Here is a 23175-nt window from a genome sequence, read left to right on the forward strand (position 1 = left end):
CATATGTTGAGAAACATATACATTAATACTAACATATGTAGAGAAATAAATTACTTACTTTAACATATTGAGAGAAACATAATGTTACACTTTTGTCACATTTGTAGCGACACGAAACATTTATAGTGATTAAACATATGTAGAGAAACATATACAATTATTCTTACGTATAAAAAGAAACATATACACTTATTCAAAATCTGTAGGAAAACATATACACTTATTCTAACATATGAAAAGAAGCGTATATGCTTATCTTAACATATGCAGAGAAATATATATCCTTCTTTTAACATATAAAGAAAACATATTCACTTATTTAACATACATGTATGTCGAGAAACATTTACGCTTATTGTAACATATATAGAGATGCATATGCACAGAATCATATACTCTTATTTTTATGTAGAGAAATATTTATAGTTATTGTAACATGTAGAGACATATATAAATTGAATTTAACATAATATTACATAAGAAACGTATATGCTGACATTAAATATGTAGATAAATATTAATATTGATGATCTTTGTAATAAAATATAATTATATATTTCTTAAATTATTTTCAACGACGTATATCTCGAGATTTGATGGATTGTTTTATTCTTTAATGCTATGTTTATATGTAAGAAGTAACAGTTAAATTACGATTCACTAATCTCAGAAGAAATACATACAAAGAACTGAAGTGTACACAATTATTCGTATAATGCATAAGAATAGTTGTTTCTATGATCACTTTTATATCGTACTGGCAGTAATCTTGAAGGGTATAGCACGTACACACGATATATACAATTCACTGATTTTATTGCTAATTTACGTGTTTTTAGTTTCATTTATTTGTTTGTGTTACTGGGTTTTAGCAGACGGTCCGTGTAATCAGCTTTCCTGGATAATACCAACCAATAATTATGAATTTCTCCGCAAGTGACCGGCTACCTATCCAACATGATTTGTGATTTAGCGGTGAGAGACAAATGACCATTAGACTTAGAGACATTGTTACCTAGAAATGTGTGTTGGCAAAGGGTCGAATAAGGATCCCTGGATTACTAATCGGTTGTTCTCCCTATGTACTGATCAATCTTTTTGCAAGTTTTAAAAGTATAAAAGTATGAATTTGCAGCATTAAAAAGAAATGTATGTTTGATAATCAAATTAAGCCGAATGTTGTAACATGTCATTTAATATTCAAAATCGCGCCCATTTGATTAAACTTTAACATAACAATAAAAGAAAGATCGCATTCCAAGCATTAAGCCGACAGTATAGGATATTGCATCTCTTCCTTCAGTTTGAAACACATGTTGTTAATTATTAACAGCAGTTGTATCTTCGGCTGACAAATACGAAGCAGTGTGAGCAAAAGTATTGCCTTTGTTTAAGAAAATTGATCTAGCATATCATAGATTCATCAGTCTAAAAACAGTCAGAAAGAAGTCAGTCAATTGTGTGTCCGTGATTATTGATATTGATAGGAGTAAGGTTATTTAAAGCATTGTTGTTTTTATCATTGTTATACAAGTGTTAAGTTGTATTGTGTTAGCAAGAAAATATTTGACATCAGAATGTCAACATGTAGAGAAAAGGTACAATATTTTACTATTTTTTTAATCTTCAGTTATTAAATTGAATTAGTGTTTATCATTTGTACACGAAGTTAACAAACATTAATCAAATGTAATTTAATAAGAATTATTCCTTGTAAAGTCACAGTGTAAACATTTTAAAGGATATTGAAAAACAAATGACAGTGAAATGGAACAGCTAAAGTGAAACTGAATTCTCGATATCATAACGGTGACGTTTTATTTCGGCAAATGAGAAACAGTAAGGTTATTTAAAGCATTGTTGTTTTTAAAGAAATTGGATATTGATGCAGGTAAGAGGCCATTTTTATTTAAACTTACACTTTTATAATACACTTTTTCTTACTGAAATTTTGCGTTCTATAAAGACATTGGCTGAAGCACTTAGAGTAAGATTAAATTATTTCCAAATCTTAACATCTAAATCAGAATACTGACCGGAAGAAGCAATTTATTTATACCAAATAAAAATGCATTTCAGTACTACTTTAAAAGTGATATTAATCTCAAACTAAAGTCAACATTTAATGCCTTCGATTAATACTTTGTTTTTAATTGTGTTTCATTTAAAGTAAGATTATCAGTAACGTTAGATTTGTCTTTCGTGCAATTCGCCTTACCTGTTGATATAAATACATTTATTCTTATTGTAGAATATACCTAGTCCTTGATTATATTTTGTTCCTGAACTCATCATATATACGCGAAGATATGTTTTGAAATTTTGAACTGTTTTCCAAAAATTCCAAGTTGATTTAATTACTAGTATTGCATTGGTAGAAATAAATGACAGCTTCAGAAGCAGACAAAGTAAAACTCAAGAGAAACAAAATTAACTTTTTCATTATCTAAAGTTCATGTTACACTTGCAGAGAAAACCCATTTGTTAATGAATGTTTTTATGTTGCTCATAGTGTATGGCCTCAATTCATCTGATGTACTTGTCTATCAAAAGCCGAAAATCCGTAAGAACTGAACGACTGTGACAACGTCTTAATTTACATTAATTTAGATACAGTGCAAAGGCAAATCCCTGACTTGATACAACTGTTGATAAAAACATGCACACAATGTATGGAAACAACTACATGTACTATTAATTATATAACTTTTGTTTTACAAGGCATCCATTAAAGTAGATTCATTTCATTTGCCGGCTTAAACTTCAATTCTATTATATACAGATTTTTGTAGATAATTCACTTATTGTATCAATTATAAAATTTATTGTCACTTTAGTAACTTCATGTATGTAAAACATAAATGTTAAACATTATCAGTATCAATATCATAATAACATTATGATAAGTTGATGTTCATCACAGTCATATTATCTACCAATTTTGTTGTTTTTGGTGCAAAAGAAATAGGTCATAATTATAATGCTTACTTTCTATTAGTATATGTCATATAAATTTTTATCGTTTATTTATCTCTAACGTTGTTTTCTTATGTAGTGTTTTACATTTAGATAACACAGATTGATGTTATTTTATTATCTAATACACTTGTAGACGTAAATTTTGTAACTGCTGAAGCCTGAGAAATGTTAATATATGTTACAATATATAAATGTCTTATATTGGACATTTGTCTTGCAATGTTTAGACTAAAGTTAAGACAAGTAGTTGGAAGGATTGTACAAAATGACACTCCTATCTAGGGAGCTTTGGATTTCTGTTGAATGTCGAATTGTTTTCAACAGACAGTTGATGTTTTGCAATATAAATCACCAAACACTATTCCATACGAGTACTTTTGCTGTAATTCAATTATCTCGATTCAGCAGCTCCATATATATTGCATTTTACAAAGCCTAAATATTTGTACGAGTTTTCCAAAGAACAAACAAAAAAACGATAGAATATATCCGGTTTGTAATGTTGATAACTTTATCGTTTATAAAATGAATATTTCTGTATTTTTTACTAACGTTAAATTAATGAAGCATTTGGTCCCTTAAATGAACAAAAGAATTACTCTTTGATTAAAAAATTTCTGTTGAGGATTTGGTGGTCAAATCCCATTTATTTATTGTGAATGGCGGCGCCCTGTGGCATATTTAGGATTGTGTATCAGTATCTATGCTATAAGATGCGATTGCACTGTGTAACATAGTCTTTATTGTTGAGGAGCTACACATTTTTTAATTAGTATTCTGTTAACGATCTGTTAATGATTTATGATTTCGATATTAATAAAATCATTAAATCATACTTGTTTAATCAGAACAAACTTTCGATTATCGCTTATTGACAATAATTAGGATATAGCTTCAACGTACCTACCAAAACATAATTTGTGTATCAAAACGCTATGCCTTGTTTTGATTATATGTCTTTGAGTACTCTTTGAATTTACCCCATCTATCCATTTAAGTTTTTATATGAATATTATAGCGTAATTCTTTCATTTTGATTTCAGATGTACTTTAGTGACTGTTTTATGCTTTTGACTATTCTCTATTGCAACCCTTTATAGATTATAGATTACTTTTATTTGTATATTGATCGCATTGTGAATGTAACTTGGTACTTGTCGTGTTTATGTGCAGTACGTTTGATGTCTAAGAGCAAATACCTTCAAAACAACTATAATAACGAAGTGCATGAAAACTATAAACGTAACGGCTACCCAAAACAAAGTTCATTAAGTACATCACAAAAGTAAAAACGATTCTCAAAAAGCCTTTATCAAATCAGTTCATTGTTCACCAAATAATCATTTTGAATATTGAGAAACACATGTCTGTCAGAAAATAAACGCCGTTAATTCTAACCTGATCTCCTAGTGACATGTTTGCACACAATAATATGATTCAAAGATTTTTTTCTTGTTCTTAGACTAAAACTATTTCGAACAACATTAATCTTGAAATTAATTCATCATCTTAGATATTCCGATAAACAGTCGTCTTTAGAGTAAAAAATCGCTTACAAATACTTTAATTATTTGAATTTGATACGGGGATTTTAGAGACACATTTTATACATGATTAAATACTCAGTGGTGCAACCTTTTGTGTGACAGATATGAATTAAAATCACTGGAACATAAAAAAGAAACGAAGCAAAAACACACAACACATATTCATTATGTCAACAGTCTCATAGGAAATAGGAAAACGTAAATTAATTCTTGTTAAGTCAAGGGTTGTAATTGATTACATAATTTTATGACAGTCAATAGTAGGATAAGATGTTCATGATAGAAAGTGTTGATTTTTTCAAAGCGCTTGTAATCGTTGACACGTTGAATGAAAATGTAATTTAAAGAAATTAAATTTATCTACTCATTTTCTATAAATATGTTAAAGGGTAAGTTGATCGATTATCATTTCCGGTCAACTGAATTTGTTCACATTCTAAATGCAAGCAAACAAAATCTTTTTATTTACAAATATAAAAAAGTCAATAAATTTATTGTCGACAATCAAACTGACAAAAATTTAGAATAAATATTTTGAAATGTTAAGCATCATTCATCACTCAGTATGTCTTTACCTTCCCTGTAATAATGTTAGTCTGAGAAAAGCAATTTGCTAATCTTTTAAGCGGAGATTTTATAGCTTCTTATACTGCCGACTCTTGAAGTTAAAAGAAAATAATAAAATATGCATGAACATAAATACCAATTGAGGAAATAAAACTCTTTTGCCGTATCCTGAAATGCTTACATTGACAGAAAATCAAATATGTTTGTTTAAGACCTTGCCTCATTTTAATGATCGAACTTTCAATCATATATTTTTATTATAGCACACATCCCTGCGTGATTCCGAGAGAACTGAAGCCACAGTATCGCCTTTGTAACTTTTGTTTAATGATAACAAACAATTGATCTAAGATTGATTCTCTAAAAGAGAATTTCTAAATTCAGGCAATTGCTACCAAGTAGATATTGGAAGACGTTGCTTTATCGGAGAGTTTGCAATCATTAGATATACTTGTTACGGGAGTTGAGGATAAGATAATTGGCTCATTGAGTTGTGACACAGTACTCCTAATGATATATATCTGAACAAGAGAATCTTGGTGATAAATATTTGCAGACATTTTACAATGATCTAAAGGTAACTAAAATTGTTATGCAGACGAATGTGTGATATGGATACTAAAATAATGTTACATTCATTACAATTTATTAAATAAACAAGAGATAATAATTCATTATTGCTTTGTTAAATATTCTGTACCTGAAAATGAACGATTAAGATTTGCATCATTGATTAGATAAATTAGAATCGAATATTTCAAGTGAAATATAGATAAATTATTTTGCTTGTCGAATAATATCTCAGTTATAAAATACTTTAAATATCAAAGAACTATTGGAATACAATAACTTATTTCAACACTATAACTGTTCTGAATCAGTTTAGATTAGAAGGTTAGTATGTGTTACTTTTGTAAAACTCTTAATACTTTTAGAGTATTTCTTTTTCATTTTTTATAAAATGAACAAATAATTATATAGAATGACGCATTTTGGCTTAAGCATTTTAAAGTCTTCCACTGCTTTTATTGCTTATTTTATGATATGTGTATTGGTTTGATTAGTTTATTGAAATATTATGAAATTCTAATCTCAGAGATGTATCATTGTTAGATAATTAGGCTAAGATGTCAACGAAGTGTTAGAGACTAACACACAGTACTTAAACTATGACAGGACCTATATCAATTTCCCACTAGTTGTTATAAAATTAAATAAATTCATTTTGGGATGAAAATAAATCTAATTTATATTTTTTGCTTACAACATATTAAATGCGATTTTTTTTTAAGTCGGTCACTGAAGTTATTCTCAAATGAAAATTACTTTAAGTAGTTTTTACACAGATTTGTAATTGCTTTTCGCACAAGTCAAACATTAAAATATCTCTATGAAAATTTAAATAATATCGGTTGAAAGATTTAAGCAGTCTGAGAATGACCGCAACGAAGAGCTATATTTGCTTCAATGTAATTAAATAAAAGTGTATTTATTTGTTTGTCTCTAACCGTGTTATTTGTCTTCTTACAATACTCTTTTATCTTATACAGTTGATTGTGTTTAGACGTGGATGTCTCTATCAGCGTACATATTGTTTTTTAACATATAATTGTCATCCCGTGCCTACTGAGTTCAAATACACTTGTAAAAAATCATTGTCTAGTCTTGGGTACTAGTTTGTATAACAAAATGGCTTAAATCTAGTTCAAATAGTTACAAGATCAATTTTAACAATGTTTATTATGTTTTTTTTAAATCTATAACAATAAGAATATATTTAGGCAAGGACTCTTTTTCAGTAATTTTTTATTGAATAATCCCATAAAATCAAACAAGCATGGGAAGGATAAACAATGTCCTCTTCCATTTTGTTCAGTTTTGTAACAGAGCACAATTGTTTATTTTTTCATCAATTATTACCCGTTTTTAAGCATTCTTTCAATAAATTGTAAATCAGCAATTAAAATTGTCTATATGCCTGTAGCTGGATATATTTGTTTATTTCTAACAATATTCAGCTATTTGAAAATATTTAGATGATAGCATTATGAATATATTTTCCATGTTCATTTATTTGATAAAATAAACATCAAAGTAGCATTATAATAATGTTCATTACCTTTTAAAAATGCGATAAGTTATCCAGCGTGTTATGCCGTGTCATGCAAATTGTCGTAATACTTGCTTTTATATTCCAATAGAAATATGTTGGAAATACAAAAACATGTTGACGTTTTTTATTCTTACTTGTACAGTTAATATTAATATTTTGGGTTTAGATATGTATTTCAATAAAAATTAGCTTAAACATGTTTCTATGAAAGTCTATGTTTATTTTTCAGGTATGTTCGCAGTCATGAAGAAACAGTTATCCTGAATTTAATTTACTGAAAACAGCAAAGATGAAAGCTGGCATCTATGCAATCATGTGGTTATGTGACTCACATACTGTGATAATTATATTGTCGATACTGAAAACAGGTAAGACATCTATGATTTAAAGTCGATATATAAGGTACGAAAGTGTTTAATATGTGAGATTTTCAGGGCATATTTTTCTTGATTGAAATTTTTACGAATAAATTAAATCATATTTTCATTACCATTAAATAATATAAATTATTCATTAAAATGCGTCCTTAAATCATTATGTTTATGTTTAGTAAGGATAAGTCCCGGATATCTTTACAAACGCAAACATGCGACGCAATGGGCCATTTAAAAAGTTAATAGCAAAATAAATTTGATTATCGAAAAACTAAAAACGATATGTTTGCAGTGATAATCATATCTTTAGGTACTTCAGTGTAATGATAAAAGTCATTTGTTCTTATCATTATCTCAATTTTATGATACGAAAAAATATCCACAATATACATAAATCAGATTGATTGAATGTAAAACATTTATTGACCCTTATTGACTCTTTCATGTAATACACGTGACCGACTTGATTAATTGATTACATCAAACGTGAGTGTGATCCAAGTGTAAGAACATTGACTAACGAGCACAAAGGTATTTGTCATCATTCATCTAACAATCTAATCACGGCACGCGCATGACATTATAAATCAGCTAATTGCATTTTGTTTACGTTGTGATTAAAATCAAACAAGTTTATGGTAACTAAATTTTAGTGCATTTATCTTTCATATAGCAATGACATGATATTTAATCGTTAAACTTGAAGCCTCTTTTGTGTATAATAAAACTGAAAGTTTGATCGTTTGTGATAAGTTAACCGGTTAATGATAACAATCGATTCGCTTTGCTTTGATCATCAAACATTTTACACGAGATTGATAACCTTAGACTCTTATTAGCCAGCAGGCAATAATAGTTGATTTGTTGAGAAGTTAAACACTCTTGTTATTAGATACAAGCAATTGATACTTAGCGCTGACAATAATCCTAATGATATTCTAGTGAAGGAGTCTCTAGGCGAGGATTATTTCCCGACAAGCAATAATTTGGAGTGAAACTAAAAGTAACAATGGCGCGTTTACAATTACATTAATGAGACTAAGCAAGGGAATGATTGCAAAGAAAACTTGAAAACTGACTACAAAACATTTTTGCACAGGTTGTTTGTATGGGTAAAGTATTGGATCTATGTTTTTAAAAAGACGGAATTAATCTACAAAAAGGTTCTTGAAGAGTTTACAATAAAATCAATGTGAAACTAGTGTGATCAAATTTGTTTGTGACTGGACATATTTGTAGATAAATAACACTACAGTATCAGTCAGTCAACAAAAAGACTTACAAATTTAAATGTAAAGCAGAACTAACTTTGAAACATTATGTGAACAATAACCAAGAATGTAAACAGGAAAGTGACAAACTTTTCCCCACATTTTCAATTCTCATGCGACTACGTCTTGTTTTAGAATGTGTTTTAGTATTTTTTATATCTTTGCTATAATTATTTGGACATCACAAACAGGTAAGTGATGAAACTATGGCATTAAGAAATAATGTACCTTTAAATATAACAGACTTAAAGCAATTCCAACTTGTTGTGACCCCTTCAGGCATGTATGTATTTTATATCAATGTTATAATACAATATTGAGGTTAAACTTTACATAAATAATTCATTTTCTTTTATCCGTATAAAAGGTCTAGAAGGTACTATATCAATTGTCATCGCGAGCATAATTGAAGGAATGACAAGCACAAATGCGGGTTGTTAAACTGTATTAGACGTACAATAATGATTCCCAAATGTATGATATTTTCTACAAAACCAAGAATCACTCATTGGAAATAAATACGTAACTTTGGTAAAATTTAAGCATTTGTATTTGGCAATATTTATTATCACAATATTCTTTTAGCTGCATTCTTAAAGGCAAATATCGATATATCAAAATATAAAAAAACCCAAATCTTATTTGTGACAATTGTTAAAAGTATTATATTTGGGAGAAAACAACTGAATAGCTTTTGTGTCTAGATATCATTATATACGATATGTTATGCCCTCTAAGATTACATACAAACATTACTTTACACTTACGTATTACTATAGATGTTTTACGACTCTGTCTATTGCTATGCAAAATGTACAGGAAAAAGTATTTTCTCGCACATGCGCAATCTGCATAGGGCAGAAACATCACGCATTGCACTGATATAAAGTAGTCGTTCATAGACAGTATTTTCAACTGGATATAACTTTCAATTGCGTTAAATGGCGGATGTCACTCCTTTTCTTTTTTCAATATACCGTAAATTAGCAGATTATATTAAATTGAGGTTATATAATTAAAGACCACCTACTCGCAAAATATGAAAAGATATTCAAAGGTCGGACAAACAATATGTTAAGCCGGTACAGATTCGGATTAATGCGCCGCAATATGCGGTCCTGTTCCAGAGTTCATATGACGAAAGAGTAAATATAATTCTTTTGCTTGAATACAAATAGAGAAAATAAAAATCCCTAAAGAAAGCCCAACACGGCAAAATTGAAAATGTTGCAGGCTCGATTTGACTGAGCCTGTCCATGGACGGTACTGAAAAGTGCAAATTACCCTCCTAGCCTCCTAGCACCGGCTTTCGCTATTTGCCTTACGCTGAATGCGCATTTGCTAAATGCTTCTTCTATTCTTAGGTTATATCGCGTTGTTAAAAAGGTCTATTTCGGCATCTTAACATTACTTTGTATATCTAACAAATGTCTAACTGATATAAGAAATAGAAAGAAAGAATAAGAAAGAAAGAAAGAAAGAAAGAAAGAAAAAAAAGAAAGAAAGAAATTGTTCTCACTAAGTATTGCTTTACTATTTGAATTAACGATTAATGATTCACAATTTTTTACACAGCCTTTACACAACTAAAAGTGATTAAGTTATGATTTCTATTGATTATCTATTAATATTCTCTCATTTTTAATTTGTCTAATTTATATTCCCGTTTAGACTATGATACTATTAATTATGTCAATCAATACAATATCATGAACAACTGTTTCTGCTTTTGTCTTATTAATTATATTAATGTTCTATGTCCTGTTATAAGGTTTCAGGAAGTTTGGTCGATTCGACACTTTAATTATGCTTCCAATTTATTCCATTTTGCATCACGTTGATATTATTCGCGACATTTATTTAATCACTTATATCCTTTACAGCATTTTGTATAATTAACCGCAGCTTAAACATTCGTTAAATGTGCATGACAAATTGTCTTTGTAAAAGAAATGTATCATACAACATATTTTGAAGTGACTGACATATCGCTTAAACGCATTAAAACATATTCTATCTTAAATAAGTGGTAGAATCGATGCACAAACTATTTGTAGAAATTATGATAAATTTTATAACCTTACCAAAGTTAACAATAGAGGCAGCTATTTTGGTTTTCGTTAAAATATTTTACGCACTTAAATCCCTCTCTTCATCAAATATAATATAGTTCGGAAAACAAAATTAAATAGAACAAACAGTCTTTGATATTGTCTAGCTAAAAATGGTTTTCGAATGAATTCAATCGCCGTTCTCGTTAATTCAAAAAATGTATATGTAAATTAGTATCTTAAAGTGACATATTGTATTTAAATTTTTTTTTTTTAGAATTATTCGAAAGGGTATTAGAAGCTTTAAAAGCAAGTGATACAAGTAGTTCCTCAACATATTCTGGTGATATTTCGGAATGTTTTGTAAAATGTTAGAAATAGGTACGACAGTGTAGGTTAAATGAATTGAGACATTGTTTTGGTAATATGCTTTTTCTAATATTTTAGATGAAATGTGCATTTTGTGATTTTAAACGAATTTTACCAAGTGTTATGTACGAACTTTAGTATTTCTATAAAAATGGGTGAATCACTTCATTTTGTCTTCAAAGTAAATATAGCAGTTTACACAGACAAAATTATAACATCCATTTCTCAGAAGAACCAATCGAAGACATCTATCATCGCAAATTATGTATGTTTAAGTAAACACTGAAGAGTTTCGATGATTAAATATCTGACAGACATATCGAGAAACTGTACAGAGGTTAAAAACATCGTAATAAATATCTTTTCATTCAATATTCTAAGAACACTGTACCGCATGATATTTAGGAGCAATTAACATCAGTTAGGGATACACCTCTTTCAAGTTTTATCTTTCAAAACAACATATATAACTTTTATTTAGACCTATATGGTACAACTGACTAAGATTTTAGTTTTATTGTGTAGTTTTTATTTTCCTTCTGTTACTCATATTCTTAATTAATGTACATGTTATTTTAATTATCATAATTAGGATATGTAAAATGGTCTTAGATTATGTAATTTGATATAATTTGTTTCTCAGAATAGCTTTATTGAATTCAGCTCCAGTAACATGGATATAATGCTTTGAATAACTATACCCATTCTAGCTCGACATATTAAGTCATATTTAGTTTAATTACATTTCATTTTGCTAGTGTTAAGATACATGAATGTATCTATGGTCAATATTCAAATTAATAACAAAATATTTGCGTAAGATAAATTAATTTCAGCATCCTAGTAAATCCATTACAAACAATAGATTGTTTGACCAGATATTAAGGTTCAAGTACAGACAATGGCATTAAAGCAATACAAAAGTTCAAGATTGTTTAGTTTTGTAATATAATTCATGTATTATATTTCCGTTAGCTAGGATAGATTGGTGTATCGACCATTAAACACATGAAGGTAGAAGAAACCGACAATAATCTTAATGACATTGTAGTTAACTCGTCTCCCGAGAATAATTATTTACAGACTGTGTCAAAATAAAAGTTCTATATAGTTAGTGAATTTATCCAATATTTAGAGTAAAGAGTGATAATAATTTCTGATACTAAACTAGAATGACCTTGTTGAATATAGCTTTTGGTATTGATAAACAATCAAAGACATAATCAAACTTTTAGCAAGACGACAGTACAATATACATGTTATAAGTCATCATCACGTCAATTATATCTTAAACTTTTCTATTTCGCTTTATCTCTGGATGTAAAGAATGGTATACAAACAATTATCTGACTGGTTTCAGACATTGTGATGTATCCTTGCCATTTCTGTTATACATTTCAGTCCTGCACTGGCAGATATATGATGCAGAATGGTACCTTGTAGATATATAAAGTTATATAGGAGGTTTTATTTATATTCAGGACCTCATATGCACAATAAAAAGTACCACATAAGAACATTTATTATATACTAATTGTAAGGGAGACATGCGTCTATTGCACTCTTGTGCATACTCTATTTCAGGTGACAGACTAGATTTTGATATGCCAGATACAGCTTAAGTTTATGGCATGTTCTTAATATCATGTAAAATACAACAATACAATATCAGACAATAAATAAATTGTTCACAACACTTCCTATAACGAGCTCAGTATTATATTACCGTTGTTACTATTATTGAGACTGGTTTGTAAAAATATTGCTTTATCCAACACATTCATATTAAATATATACATTAATACCTTTCGAATAAATGACGTAAATGTACTGTAACGAAAAAGTAATATTTTATTATATTGTATATATTCTAAATCAGACACAAACACTTTGTATTTATATATACCAGATCAATCGAATTCACATTTTTATAGTTTCTTGTGTGAAGTATTTGACATTTTGATATGTCTTTAGGCAGATCTATTTTCAGACAAATTGGTGTAATTGGTCGATGTTGTGTCAGACAAGGTTTTCATTTATGTCTGCCTGATATACTCTAGATGTCAAAATATTTCGTGTTTCTAAAATAACACACTCGAGTATAATACAAGAACTTTCAAATCACATCAGCGTTATGCTGACAATAATTATTTGAGCATTGAAAATATACGTGTACAAAAATCATCCTCTTATAGCTATAAGAACATACATGATGTATATGAGCCATGCTGTCTAACTTTGAAACAGATTGGCGGGCAGTAACAGAAATCCCATGGCGAAGGAAATAACTTACTCCAATTAGCATGTGGTTTCTGGTTGCCTTAATATAAGGAAGTAGCCGAATGTAAAGAACTGAAAGTCTAAATATGTATTCCTTAAAAATAAAAATGTATACTTTTATACATGTGTATGGCAAAATATTTTTCTTAATTAATTTGTCACCATAACAAACAGATTCCGCAGTTGACTTATCCATTTTGTTTTCTAACTTATCCATTTTGTTTTCTATTGAAATCCAGAGACAGAGGAATATTTGTAATGTATCAGAATATGCAACTGATGACATGTGACGACAAAATGTAGTTTGCTAATTGCTCATTCTTTACGTTAAGCACAACAAAGAACTGATTACTTTTTATACATTTGTTGACAGAAAAATGTTGAATTATGTTAGATTATTCATTATTTGAAATCTGGCTATTAGAAGGTTAACATACGTAAAACGTATTTTGATATCTTTATAATCAAATATGCTTTATAAATACAAAACGGACAGTGTCATTTTTTACACAAATAAAACATTATACTGTTTTTAACGACGTACGTTTATCACAGCTACTTTTTATTACATCAAAATGTGAGTGATTGCAACCTTTTCTTACAAAACAGCTACATAAACATGCAATAATGTAGCAGAATGGAAAGTAAGCTACCATGGAATGATTAAACCCATAGGAAAAAAAGTATTGTTATGCCAGCAACTTTGTTAAAGTAAAGTTTAATGTGGGAAATTAATGCTAATCGCTTTCAGTATGCTATAATCCGACAGCATTAGTGTGTCAAACAGTTATTTTCAATAAACTTTAATCAAGTAAATGGAATCGTTAATTTAATTGTGGATATAAACGCTAGGAAGTATGAAAATAATTTTAGTTTTATGATGACATTCACAGCTTGTATTATAGAACGGACAAAGTATTTTTTCTAAAGATCTAACTGTATCTGTTAATAAACTCTAAAAATACATTGCCACAAGATTTTATTGGAACGGCGTCATTGAAACATTGTATTAAAACTTAAAATATTAGCTGCGTGATTACGTAGTTCTTAATTGATTTTTACAGTCATGAACGTTTTGTAAGATTTCGAATTGATAATACGTTTACTATTCTAACATTGTATTTATTTTTATCTTTAATTTTTATTTCTAAAGAGTTATTATTAAAAATATCAAACAGTTAGCTTTTTCAATATTGGCTGAATATGCATTGATAATTTTTTTTCAAAATATGTAGTTTCATGTCATAATTTGATCACAGATCAACATTTAAATACTTAATACACGACAAAACTATCAATGTTGATTAGTGATAGACAATAGTGTTATTGCCTCGAGGATTATTTAAATGTTTACCTTATAGTTAAAAAAAATTTTTCCGTTAGATATTTATGCTTGATCACATTATAAACTTGATTAAGCAAGCAGTTTTTACAACACCCTTCTAGACTTGTAAAACTTCTCTAAAAAAGTTTCGTAGAAAGACAGAATAATTTCCATTTGAAAGGATGTGCAAAATAAATAACGATAAAAAAACTACAAAAAAACCAAACAAACAGAAATCTTACAAATAAACATTCCTTAAATAAACGTTCAGTGGAATATAAAACTTTTCTAGATTTCAATATAAATTTTATGACATAAACAGATGTCCCTTTACGTTTATTGTAAATCAATTAATACGTGCATCTGGTATTTAGTTCTTTTCTAATATTGTTTATTTAATTGATGCTAAGCTCTGGCAAATGTCTAGTCCTCAAAATGTCTCTCTTTGTCTTCAATTATTGTAAACGAAGAGACAGTTCATGTTTTTCTCCTATTTGAAGCAGATATCAGTTTAGAATTGTGGAACACATTATCATCAACTTACTACAACTTAGCTTTGATGAGTCAATTATTTATCTAGCGTTATATTAAATGTTTAACAAAAATTTGCATCATAATAGACTAACAATTGACCTTTGTATACATAAAATCAGATAGATGTTGATTAACATATTTAAAAGATATATTTTATTACATATTATATTTATTTTCTGTTTGACTTTACTAAAATGTTTTCATGCAAAAATATATACAAGTCATGTATTTGTATTAAATACATGTATGTCAAACATAATACGCTATTATTACTGCTTGCAACTAATAGTAATATCAGTTGGATTCTTTCGATGTTTGTTAACTTATCCGCGTATCGAACACAGTTTTTATTGAGTTTGGTTCTGGTCATTGTTTAACTATGTTCAAAATATAGAATTGACTTGTATAAACATGAAATCATAACCTTTTTTTAGACTCCAGTTACTTGGTTAAAAATCACGGGCTTTCAAATCCTACTATAAAATATATATCGCTCCACATAAAAGTATCCTAGGCATTTCAGTACCTATTCTTTCTTTTTGTTTTAGTACTTTTAAGTTCCAACACTTATTGTTCATTTAAAACGACTGAGGCAATTAAATCAGATATTTTAGTATGTATAGCTATGTCAAAGTATTTTAAACGTAGTGCACATGCATTGGATGAGCAATCAGCATTCATGTTTTTAGCAGATAATAAAATACCATTAATAGAACAAGAAGAATTGGTTATGGTCTTACTGACAATTATTTTTGCTCTCCTCATATATATATCGAAAATGTTGCCTAAGAAATTCTTCACATTGCGTTTCAATAAGAATGAACTTTTTTCATTAGTGTTACGTATATTGTCAATCTATAGTTCAGGGAAAATATTAGAAATAAGAACTATTTTACTTGCTAACTTTGGTGTGTTTTCTCGTTCTTTCGCCGTCGTGTAAAATTTTTTCCCGTTTTTTTTTTTAAATCTTGATGTGAAACAAACATTAAAACTCCGTTTAAACTCCATTTGATGAGAATCATATCATACTTTAATATTTCATATTTTATTATCATAATGAATAAGTTATATTTTTCATTCGTACATTTAATTTCTAGTGCTTTGACTATACATTCATCAAGTTTAAAGGAATTATATTTCACAAGGCGACTCGTTGCTTGCAGAATTTTGACAATGATATATCTATATTACGTTTTGAATAATAAGAATAGTTGACGTTTTTGAGTTAACAATAACAAGCATTAATCAAAATGTGAAATTAACTAGGAAGATATGAAATAAACCATTCTTGCAGATATTGACTTGTATGCAATAAAACCTCATATTTTGATTAAAGTATGCTATTTATTTTATTGAGTTTTTTTTTGTTTATCTGGGGGATTTTGTAGCAATCAAATACAGATATTTATAAGGTTTTCAAATTTGATACAAAGTCATCAGTGATGTCAAATGTACATCTGTGAACATTTCTCTTTACAGTTGTATCATACTGTCCTGACACGAACCACTGGAGTGTATGGTGGACCTATGAAGGATCAAATTCAGGTATATAGTTTTACTTCATTTATTTTTGAGCATAGGACTTTTGTAACAAGGTAAAACATTGATACATTTGGAGAAAATTACTGTATTAGACACAAGGAATTGTTTTTGAATGTTATCGACGGGATACCAGTAATGTATCAAAGTTGTCACATTATTTTGAAAGGGTATTTGAAGTTTGGTTTCTGTTATCATCACATCAACTATTTCAGTTATGTTTTTATTGTTTTTGATTCGACGACTGTGTATTTTCTTGCTTGGTGACTTTTAACCATTTGCGTTATCATTCGGATGGTAGCCTAAATCGATCCTATTTTACAACATTTAAGATAAACCCTCGTCAATAATAATAACAACTTGGAGGTTACTTTGCAATTTAAACTATTGCAGTTTATCCAAACATGTTTATTGTCTTAATATTCAATAAAGTGTAAAATGTATAAATGTTTAAATGATAATTTGTCGAAAATTTTACTCTTTTGTTCCATTTTACAGGACCTTCAGTTTGGGGAGCTAGAAATAAAGATTGGGCAATATGTAAAACAGGGAAGAATCAATCTCCGATCGATATTCTTCCAAATTCCTTACTTTACGATCCACAGTTACAACCTTTAAAAATAGAAACAGCATCGGTAAGTGGTACTAATGTATAAAATAGCATATAAAAATTAAAGCTGCACGCCTCCTGATGAGCAAAAATATTTCGATAAAATCAAACCTGAGAAAAATGTACTAAGATTTTGGAAAGGTATAAAGATTCAAGTATCTAGTAAAAGTTTACATGTTATATGCGATTAATGACAGAATTTTTCAGTTGTATAACTATATATTAGTTATGCGTTACTAACGCAGTAAGAGCTATTTTTGCATATTTTGACCTCCATAGTAATTTACATAGGTTGTAAGTGCCATTGATTACGTGTTAATTGCATTATTTTGCAATATTATACTGTTAAATACATTTTCAAATTTTCATGAAAATCAGCTTGAATCTGGAGGTGTGCTGCTTCAAAACATGTGTCACATTCCGATTCATTTATTCATTATTTGAACTTATCATGATAATTGCAATAACAAAAATGTTTAAATATCTGATCTATATTGTTATAAATACTTTAAATGATCTTACTTACATTATTTAAAGCGACATTATGCTCATTTTCTCGCTGCCATTTGAATTAATTTAGTAATATGTTTCAAAAGATCGACTAATGTAATGGCGATTGGCAATAATTGATAATGAATAATGTTTATGATACAATGTAAAGCTTCTAATAAAAAGACTGTCCTTTTCTTTTTGTAAGAATTACCGATACATTATGTGCGATATGTACAGACATTTCTGTTGGTCACGTGGATTATTGATTATTTTTTTCTAGTTAAATATAAAACATGATTATAGCAAAATCTTTACTGCCCATTTACACTGGATGGGTATAATAACACTTTAATGGTCATGGTTTTCTTTGCTTATTTCTAACTATTTAGGTCAATGGTGTCCTAAGAAACAACAAAAAGGATTTAACATTTTTGATTTCAAATAAGTTTGAACCTGCCGTTAATATAACATCAGGACCATTGTCATACACATACAAACTTTATCAAATAAAGTTGCATTATGGGAGATTAAATACAACAGGATCTGAACATCGGATAGATGGGAAATCGTTCTCAGGCGAGGTATGTTGAACATTTAAATACCCATTGCATTACATTGCCTTTATTTCTGAAAACATTTTCGTAAAAATGATAAAGTTTTGTTTTATGTCATTTTGTGAAGCTAATAATAGGAATCAATATAAGAGTTTAATGTTAAAATGTACAGATAGTGGTGTCCCCCTGGGTTCCTTGCCATTGGTTCTTGTTGCTGGGTCATGTGGGGGTTGCGTTCATTGAACGCCGCCTTTCCTTGTTGATCTTGTTTATCATATTTTAGTAAATATAACTTCAACATGGTCATGCTTCTAATGTATTTTAAAAACGTATTTTAAAAACACACACATAACGAAATATTTTTGTTACAGTTGCAGTTTATGGCGTATAATTCAGAACTTTATGCAAACCATTCTGAGGCCCAAAAGAATCCACGAGGCATAGCGATTATAGCAGTATTTCTTTCCGTAAGTTTTGAAATCCTATTTTACCCTACATTAACTTCTTTTTAAAGACTATCTAATACGGCATTAAAATACTGTAATAGAAAAAGGAGAATTAAAACTGTGAAATATTCATTTTACTGTTTGAAATCTCTTTTCTGGTCACATTAAGATTAACACTCATTATTTTCAGATTGGTGATACAGGAAATTCTGCATTTGAAATGTTTCGGCAAAAATTTGTATTGATAACATCAACAGGTAGGTAAATGTTTGGGTGATTATCGACCTTGGAAACATAATAAAAACATATTTCCAGTTCTGTTTTTTTTCCAAAGTAATTTAAGATTAATCTATAGATTCTCTGCTAATGCAGACCGAAATATAAAAGATGGATTCATATTCACAGATGTGTGTTGTAGCATTTATACTCGTATATAACAATTAGAATAGTTAATAATTGATGAATCTCTAAAACAAACATTATTTTAGATAGCTGCATCCTTTAAAGATTAAACATTTAGTAAAATATGTTGTTATTTTAGACACTTGTACAGATTTGCATGGTTTACCTATCGACAAGTTGTTGCCAAGAACAGATCAGTATATGACCTATAGTGGATCATTGACACAGCCTGGTTGTAAAGAAACTGTGACGTGGATACTGTTAAATAAACCTATATATATCTCATATAAGCAAGTAAGAAACTAACTATCATATCTTAACCAATATAAACGAGTTTTGTCTTGTAAAACATTCAAACTTTTATTTTGTTTTGATACCATTTATTCATATTTTGAATAAAGTATCTCTTACTCAATTATTATTTCATCGTTTTTATTTAACTTGCAGATGGAGGATTTAAGAGAGACACCTTATCAAGAATGGATGAATTCTAATGCAAGACCTGTGATGCCTTTAAATCATAGGACCGTCCGAACAAATATAAACTTCCGTAAAACGGTAACATTCATTATTATTACTATTACTGCAATTCAGTAGACCATTATATATTTGAATATTAAGTCTAATAAGTGTGTGAATAAAACATACTGCCATAGCTGACAGTTTATAATTTTTGCATTACATTGTTTAATATAACTCGAAACTACTTTTTTCCCAATTTAAAACATTCTTTCAAAATCCTTTCCTGAGAGGTGTTCAGTCGGAATAATTGAAACTATTGTAGAACAATATATTATTATAATATTGATATATTTTATCAGACGCGGCTATGCAGTATGAAGATTTCCAAGAAATATGAAGGTAAGTTTCTATTTGTTACAGCAGTATTGACGAGCAACTATCAAAAATCACGTACCTTTTTATTATTATAAACGATAATGTAAATAAATGAAAATATATTTTACTTCTATAAATACATAAAAACTTGAATTGGATTTATCCAATAACTGTGTTGTAGATAATGGATATGTTTAATTTAATTATTGAAAGAGTGTAAATAATTAAAGAAGTTAACATATTTAATGAAACCATGTTTAAAAGGTAAATTGTTGTTAATATATTTCCAGCAAACCCAGAAGTGGGACAAAGATAGTATATAACAAAACCATAAGTAAAAAACAAATACTTCTTCACAGACAATAAATCGTGTATTTAATATAGAGCTCCGTACAGTAGCGCTTATATTTTTAAAGGCGATTAACATGACCTAAAACAAACCAGACCAGACCAAGGAATGATGATATTCACAACTCCCGGAGATAAGCTGAAGTTGGCATGTTCAACAACAATTCGTTCTGATTGGTTATAATGTAGGAATGTGTGTACCGCAAAGCTTGCATAATTATGGTCGTATCAAAAAGAATGATGATCGTGAACATTAACCATGTTATGTTATGAATATTACACCATCATTGATGAATCTTGATAACGTTGTACCAACGTTAACACTATGATAACAATAAAACTATTTGTATCTAAATGTAAGGCAAATAATTATCAGAGATTGTAATGACATATATAATGTTGATGTGTTGATATTACATATATCGCACGGTATATTGCTGTAGTGTATACATATTACATATTGGACATGGATCGCGTAGTACTAGTATATAGATATTGAATTGTATCAATAGACTATTCATTGGGACCATACAAGTATTTGTTTCGATTAGTTGTGATATGGCCTAAAGTTTGGAGAAGATAAATGATTCAATAGTGATAAGGTATTAAGGAAGTATTACTTAAATGTATGTAGCTGCAGCAGAATGTAAAACTGTAGATGAGTCAGCGAAAAAAATGTTAACAAAATAGTTGCCTTTTTGTGTATTAGTGTGTAACTAGTAGAATAATAGATTGTGTTACTATATAAAATGTACGACATAATATATGATTCTGTTTTGCTCGTTGGTATGTATGATAATCCATGAACTCTTGTATTGCTAAAACAAAGCTGTTATAATAAATTTTATGATTTTGTGTCAAACCTTGACCATGCCTCTAGATAGAGTCAACAGATTCAATTACCTTAAATCTCTCTTTTAAAACGTTTTGTTAGTGGGATGCAGCGTTTAATTTGTATTTGAAACTTGATACATCTTATCCTCGTGTCATTTACTTTAAGTGATTCAAAGATATGCATCTTATTGAAAATTATATATAATTATGGGGGGATCATAATTGTCTGCCTCGCCTACATTAACTGGCATTTTATAAATTGTTTATATAATATACAAATTTACTTATATTTCGACCTATATTTGTTTCGAATCTGTGTATAAAATAAAAAAGTGTAACATTCTAGGTTGTATATTTCCAAAATAAATCATCAATAGTAAGTTACTTTCTTAATCTAAATACAAACTTCGATGCCATTATTTTTCTCAGTAAATAAAAGTGGAATTTGAAAAGTCATACAAAGTAATCTTTGACTCAATCAGTGCGCAGTTTTACTACCGCCAAGTTTTAAAAATTGATTTTCTAGAAAAGAATACAAAGTTTGTATTTATCTTATTTGAATTTTTGTAAATATATTTGTATAAATATAACATTATATGAACAATGTAATGGTGCTAAACATTAAGCATACTCGTTTATTTATTGCATAGATGTCTGCAGTGTAAAGTAGTGCAATAAATTTCCAAATATTTTGTTTTTTTAATTGTTTATTATTCTCCCGAGTTTGAGATCACTATCTCGGGGTGAATACCATGATTTGAAATGGTCAATACATAGTAATCTAAATGGTTTCCAGGTGAGAGAAACGATTGTCTTAATTAGTGAAGAATTATCATCCCTTTTTCAAGATTGATTTAGTTTAAGCGAAGGTAAGAGTTTGATCATCGTGTCTCACAAAAAAACACAATTAGTATAATTTGAAGCTATTGTACTTCGTAATTACTTTGCGTTAATGCAATTTTAATATACTGCTTAAACATAACAGCGTATTTTATGTTTCAAATATAACTTGCCCCCTGTGTCAACTTATCTTGTACGAGCTTTATTCAACTAGAAATATCTCTTTAATAACATCTGGTGCAAGTAGTCTATAAACTTTGCTTATTTTTACATACTTTTACAGAAGTGTGCTTAATTTTGCCAAATGAAATAGAACTTGTAAAATCTAAAGCACTTGCAAAAATAATAAGATACACAGAACCATGATTGTAATGTTGACTGTTATATTATACCATTTGATATGTATTTTGGTATAAACATTATGTTTACAGAAAAAAGATCATCCAAAATATGATTTCTTACTATCCTTTTTAAAATATTGATAATGTGATTGTATAACAAGTCAAAATGTTACAACAAGACATAAATTTCAAATAGAAACGTGTAATGTTTTACATTTAGATATAAACATTCGAAGAGCAGCATTATATTGTCTTCATAGATGATGTAAATAACAATATTGGAATTGATCCAGACATAGGTATTTGATATATTGAACTGTAATGAACATCAATTTGTCAAAATGATTAGAGTCTACACGCAATATAAACCTGCATGATATAAATCACAGAACATTTATAATTCAAAAGTATGTATTATCTGACAATGATACTAATTCACAAAGGAAATATGTCTTGATGTTGCTATAAAAATGCTATGACTGCGTGTATTTTATGAATGATTTGGAAGAGGAAGGAAAGTGGT

The 23175-nt window shown here is 28.8% G+C and overlaps 1 protein-coding gene across 2 annotated transcripts; it reads left to right on the forward strand.

Moving 5' to 3' along the window:
- Window positions 1–1369: 1369 nt before the first annotated feature.
- On the forward strand, window positions 1370–21534 carry LOC132757509 (carbonic anhydrase-related protein 10-like). Of its 2 annotated transcripts, XM_060748815.1 has the most exons (11): window positions 1370–1891; window positions 7436–7574; window positions 16889–16954; window positions 17447–17583; window positions 18440–18631; window positions 18976–19071; window positions 19241–19307; window positions 19592–19746; window positions 19900–20010; window positions 20274–20313; window positions 20580–21534. In XM_060748815.1, the coding sequence occupies exons 2-11, from the start codon at window positions 7496–7498 to the stop codon at window positions 20603–20605; spliced, it is 969 nt and encodes a 322-aa protein (XP_060604798.1). In that variant the 5' UTR covers window positions 1370–1891; window positions 7436–7495; the 3' UTR covers window positions 20606–21534. The 2 variants fall into 2 exon arrangements, with proteins under 2 accessions (XP_060604798.1, XP_060604799.1); XM_060748816.1 differs by lacking the exons at window positions 1370–1891; window positions 7436–7574 and adding an exon at window positions 8926–9042.
- Window positions 21535–23175: the final 1641 nt, after the last annotated feature.

This window comes from Ruditapes philippinarum, unplaced genomic scaffold (genome assembly GCF_026571515.1).
Source record: "Ruditapes philippinarum isolate M1 unplaced genomic scaffold, ASM2657151v2 ctg11478_1_1_1_1, whole genome shotgun sequence".
NCBI classification, from domain to species: domain Eukaryota; kingdom Metazoa; phylum Mollusca; class Bivalvia; order Venerida; family Veneridae; genus Ruditapes; species Ruditapes philippinarum.

Excerpts from the sequence above, each read along its gene's own strand:
- LOC132757509 (XM_060748815.1), top strand. The coding sequence starts at position 7,496 with ATGAAAGCTGGCATCTATGCAATCATGTGGTTATGTGACTCACATACT. Across the intron at positions 19,747-19,899 it reads TATATATCTCATATAAGCAA|ATGGAGGATTTAAGAGAGAC; the intron begins GTAAGAAACTAA and ends TTTAACTTGCAG. Across the intron at positions 20,314-20,579 it reads GATTTCCAAGAAATATGAAG|CAAACCCAGAAGTGGGACAA; the intron begins GTAAGTTTCTAT and ends ATATATTTCCAG.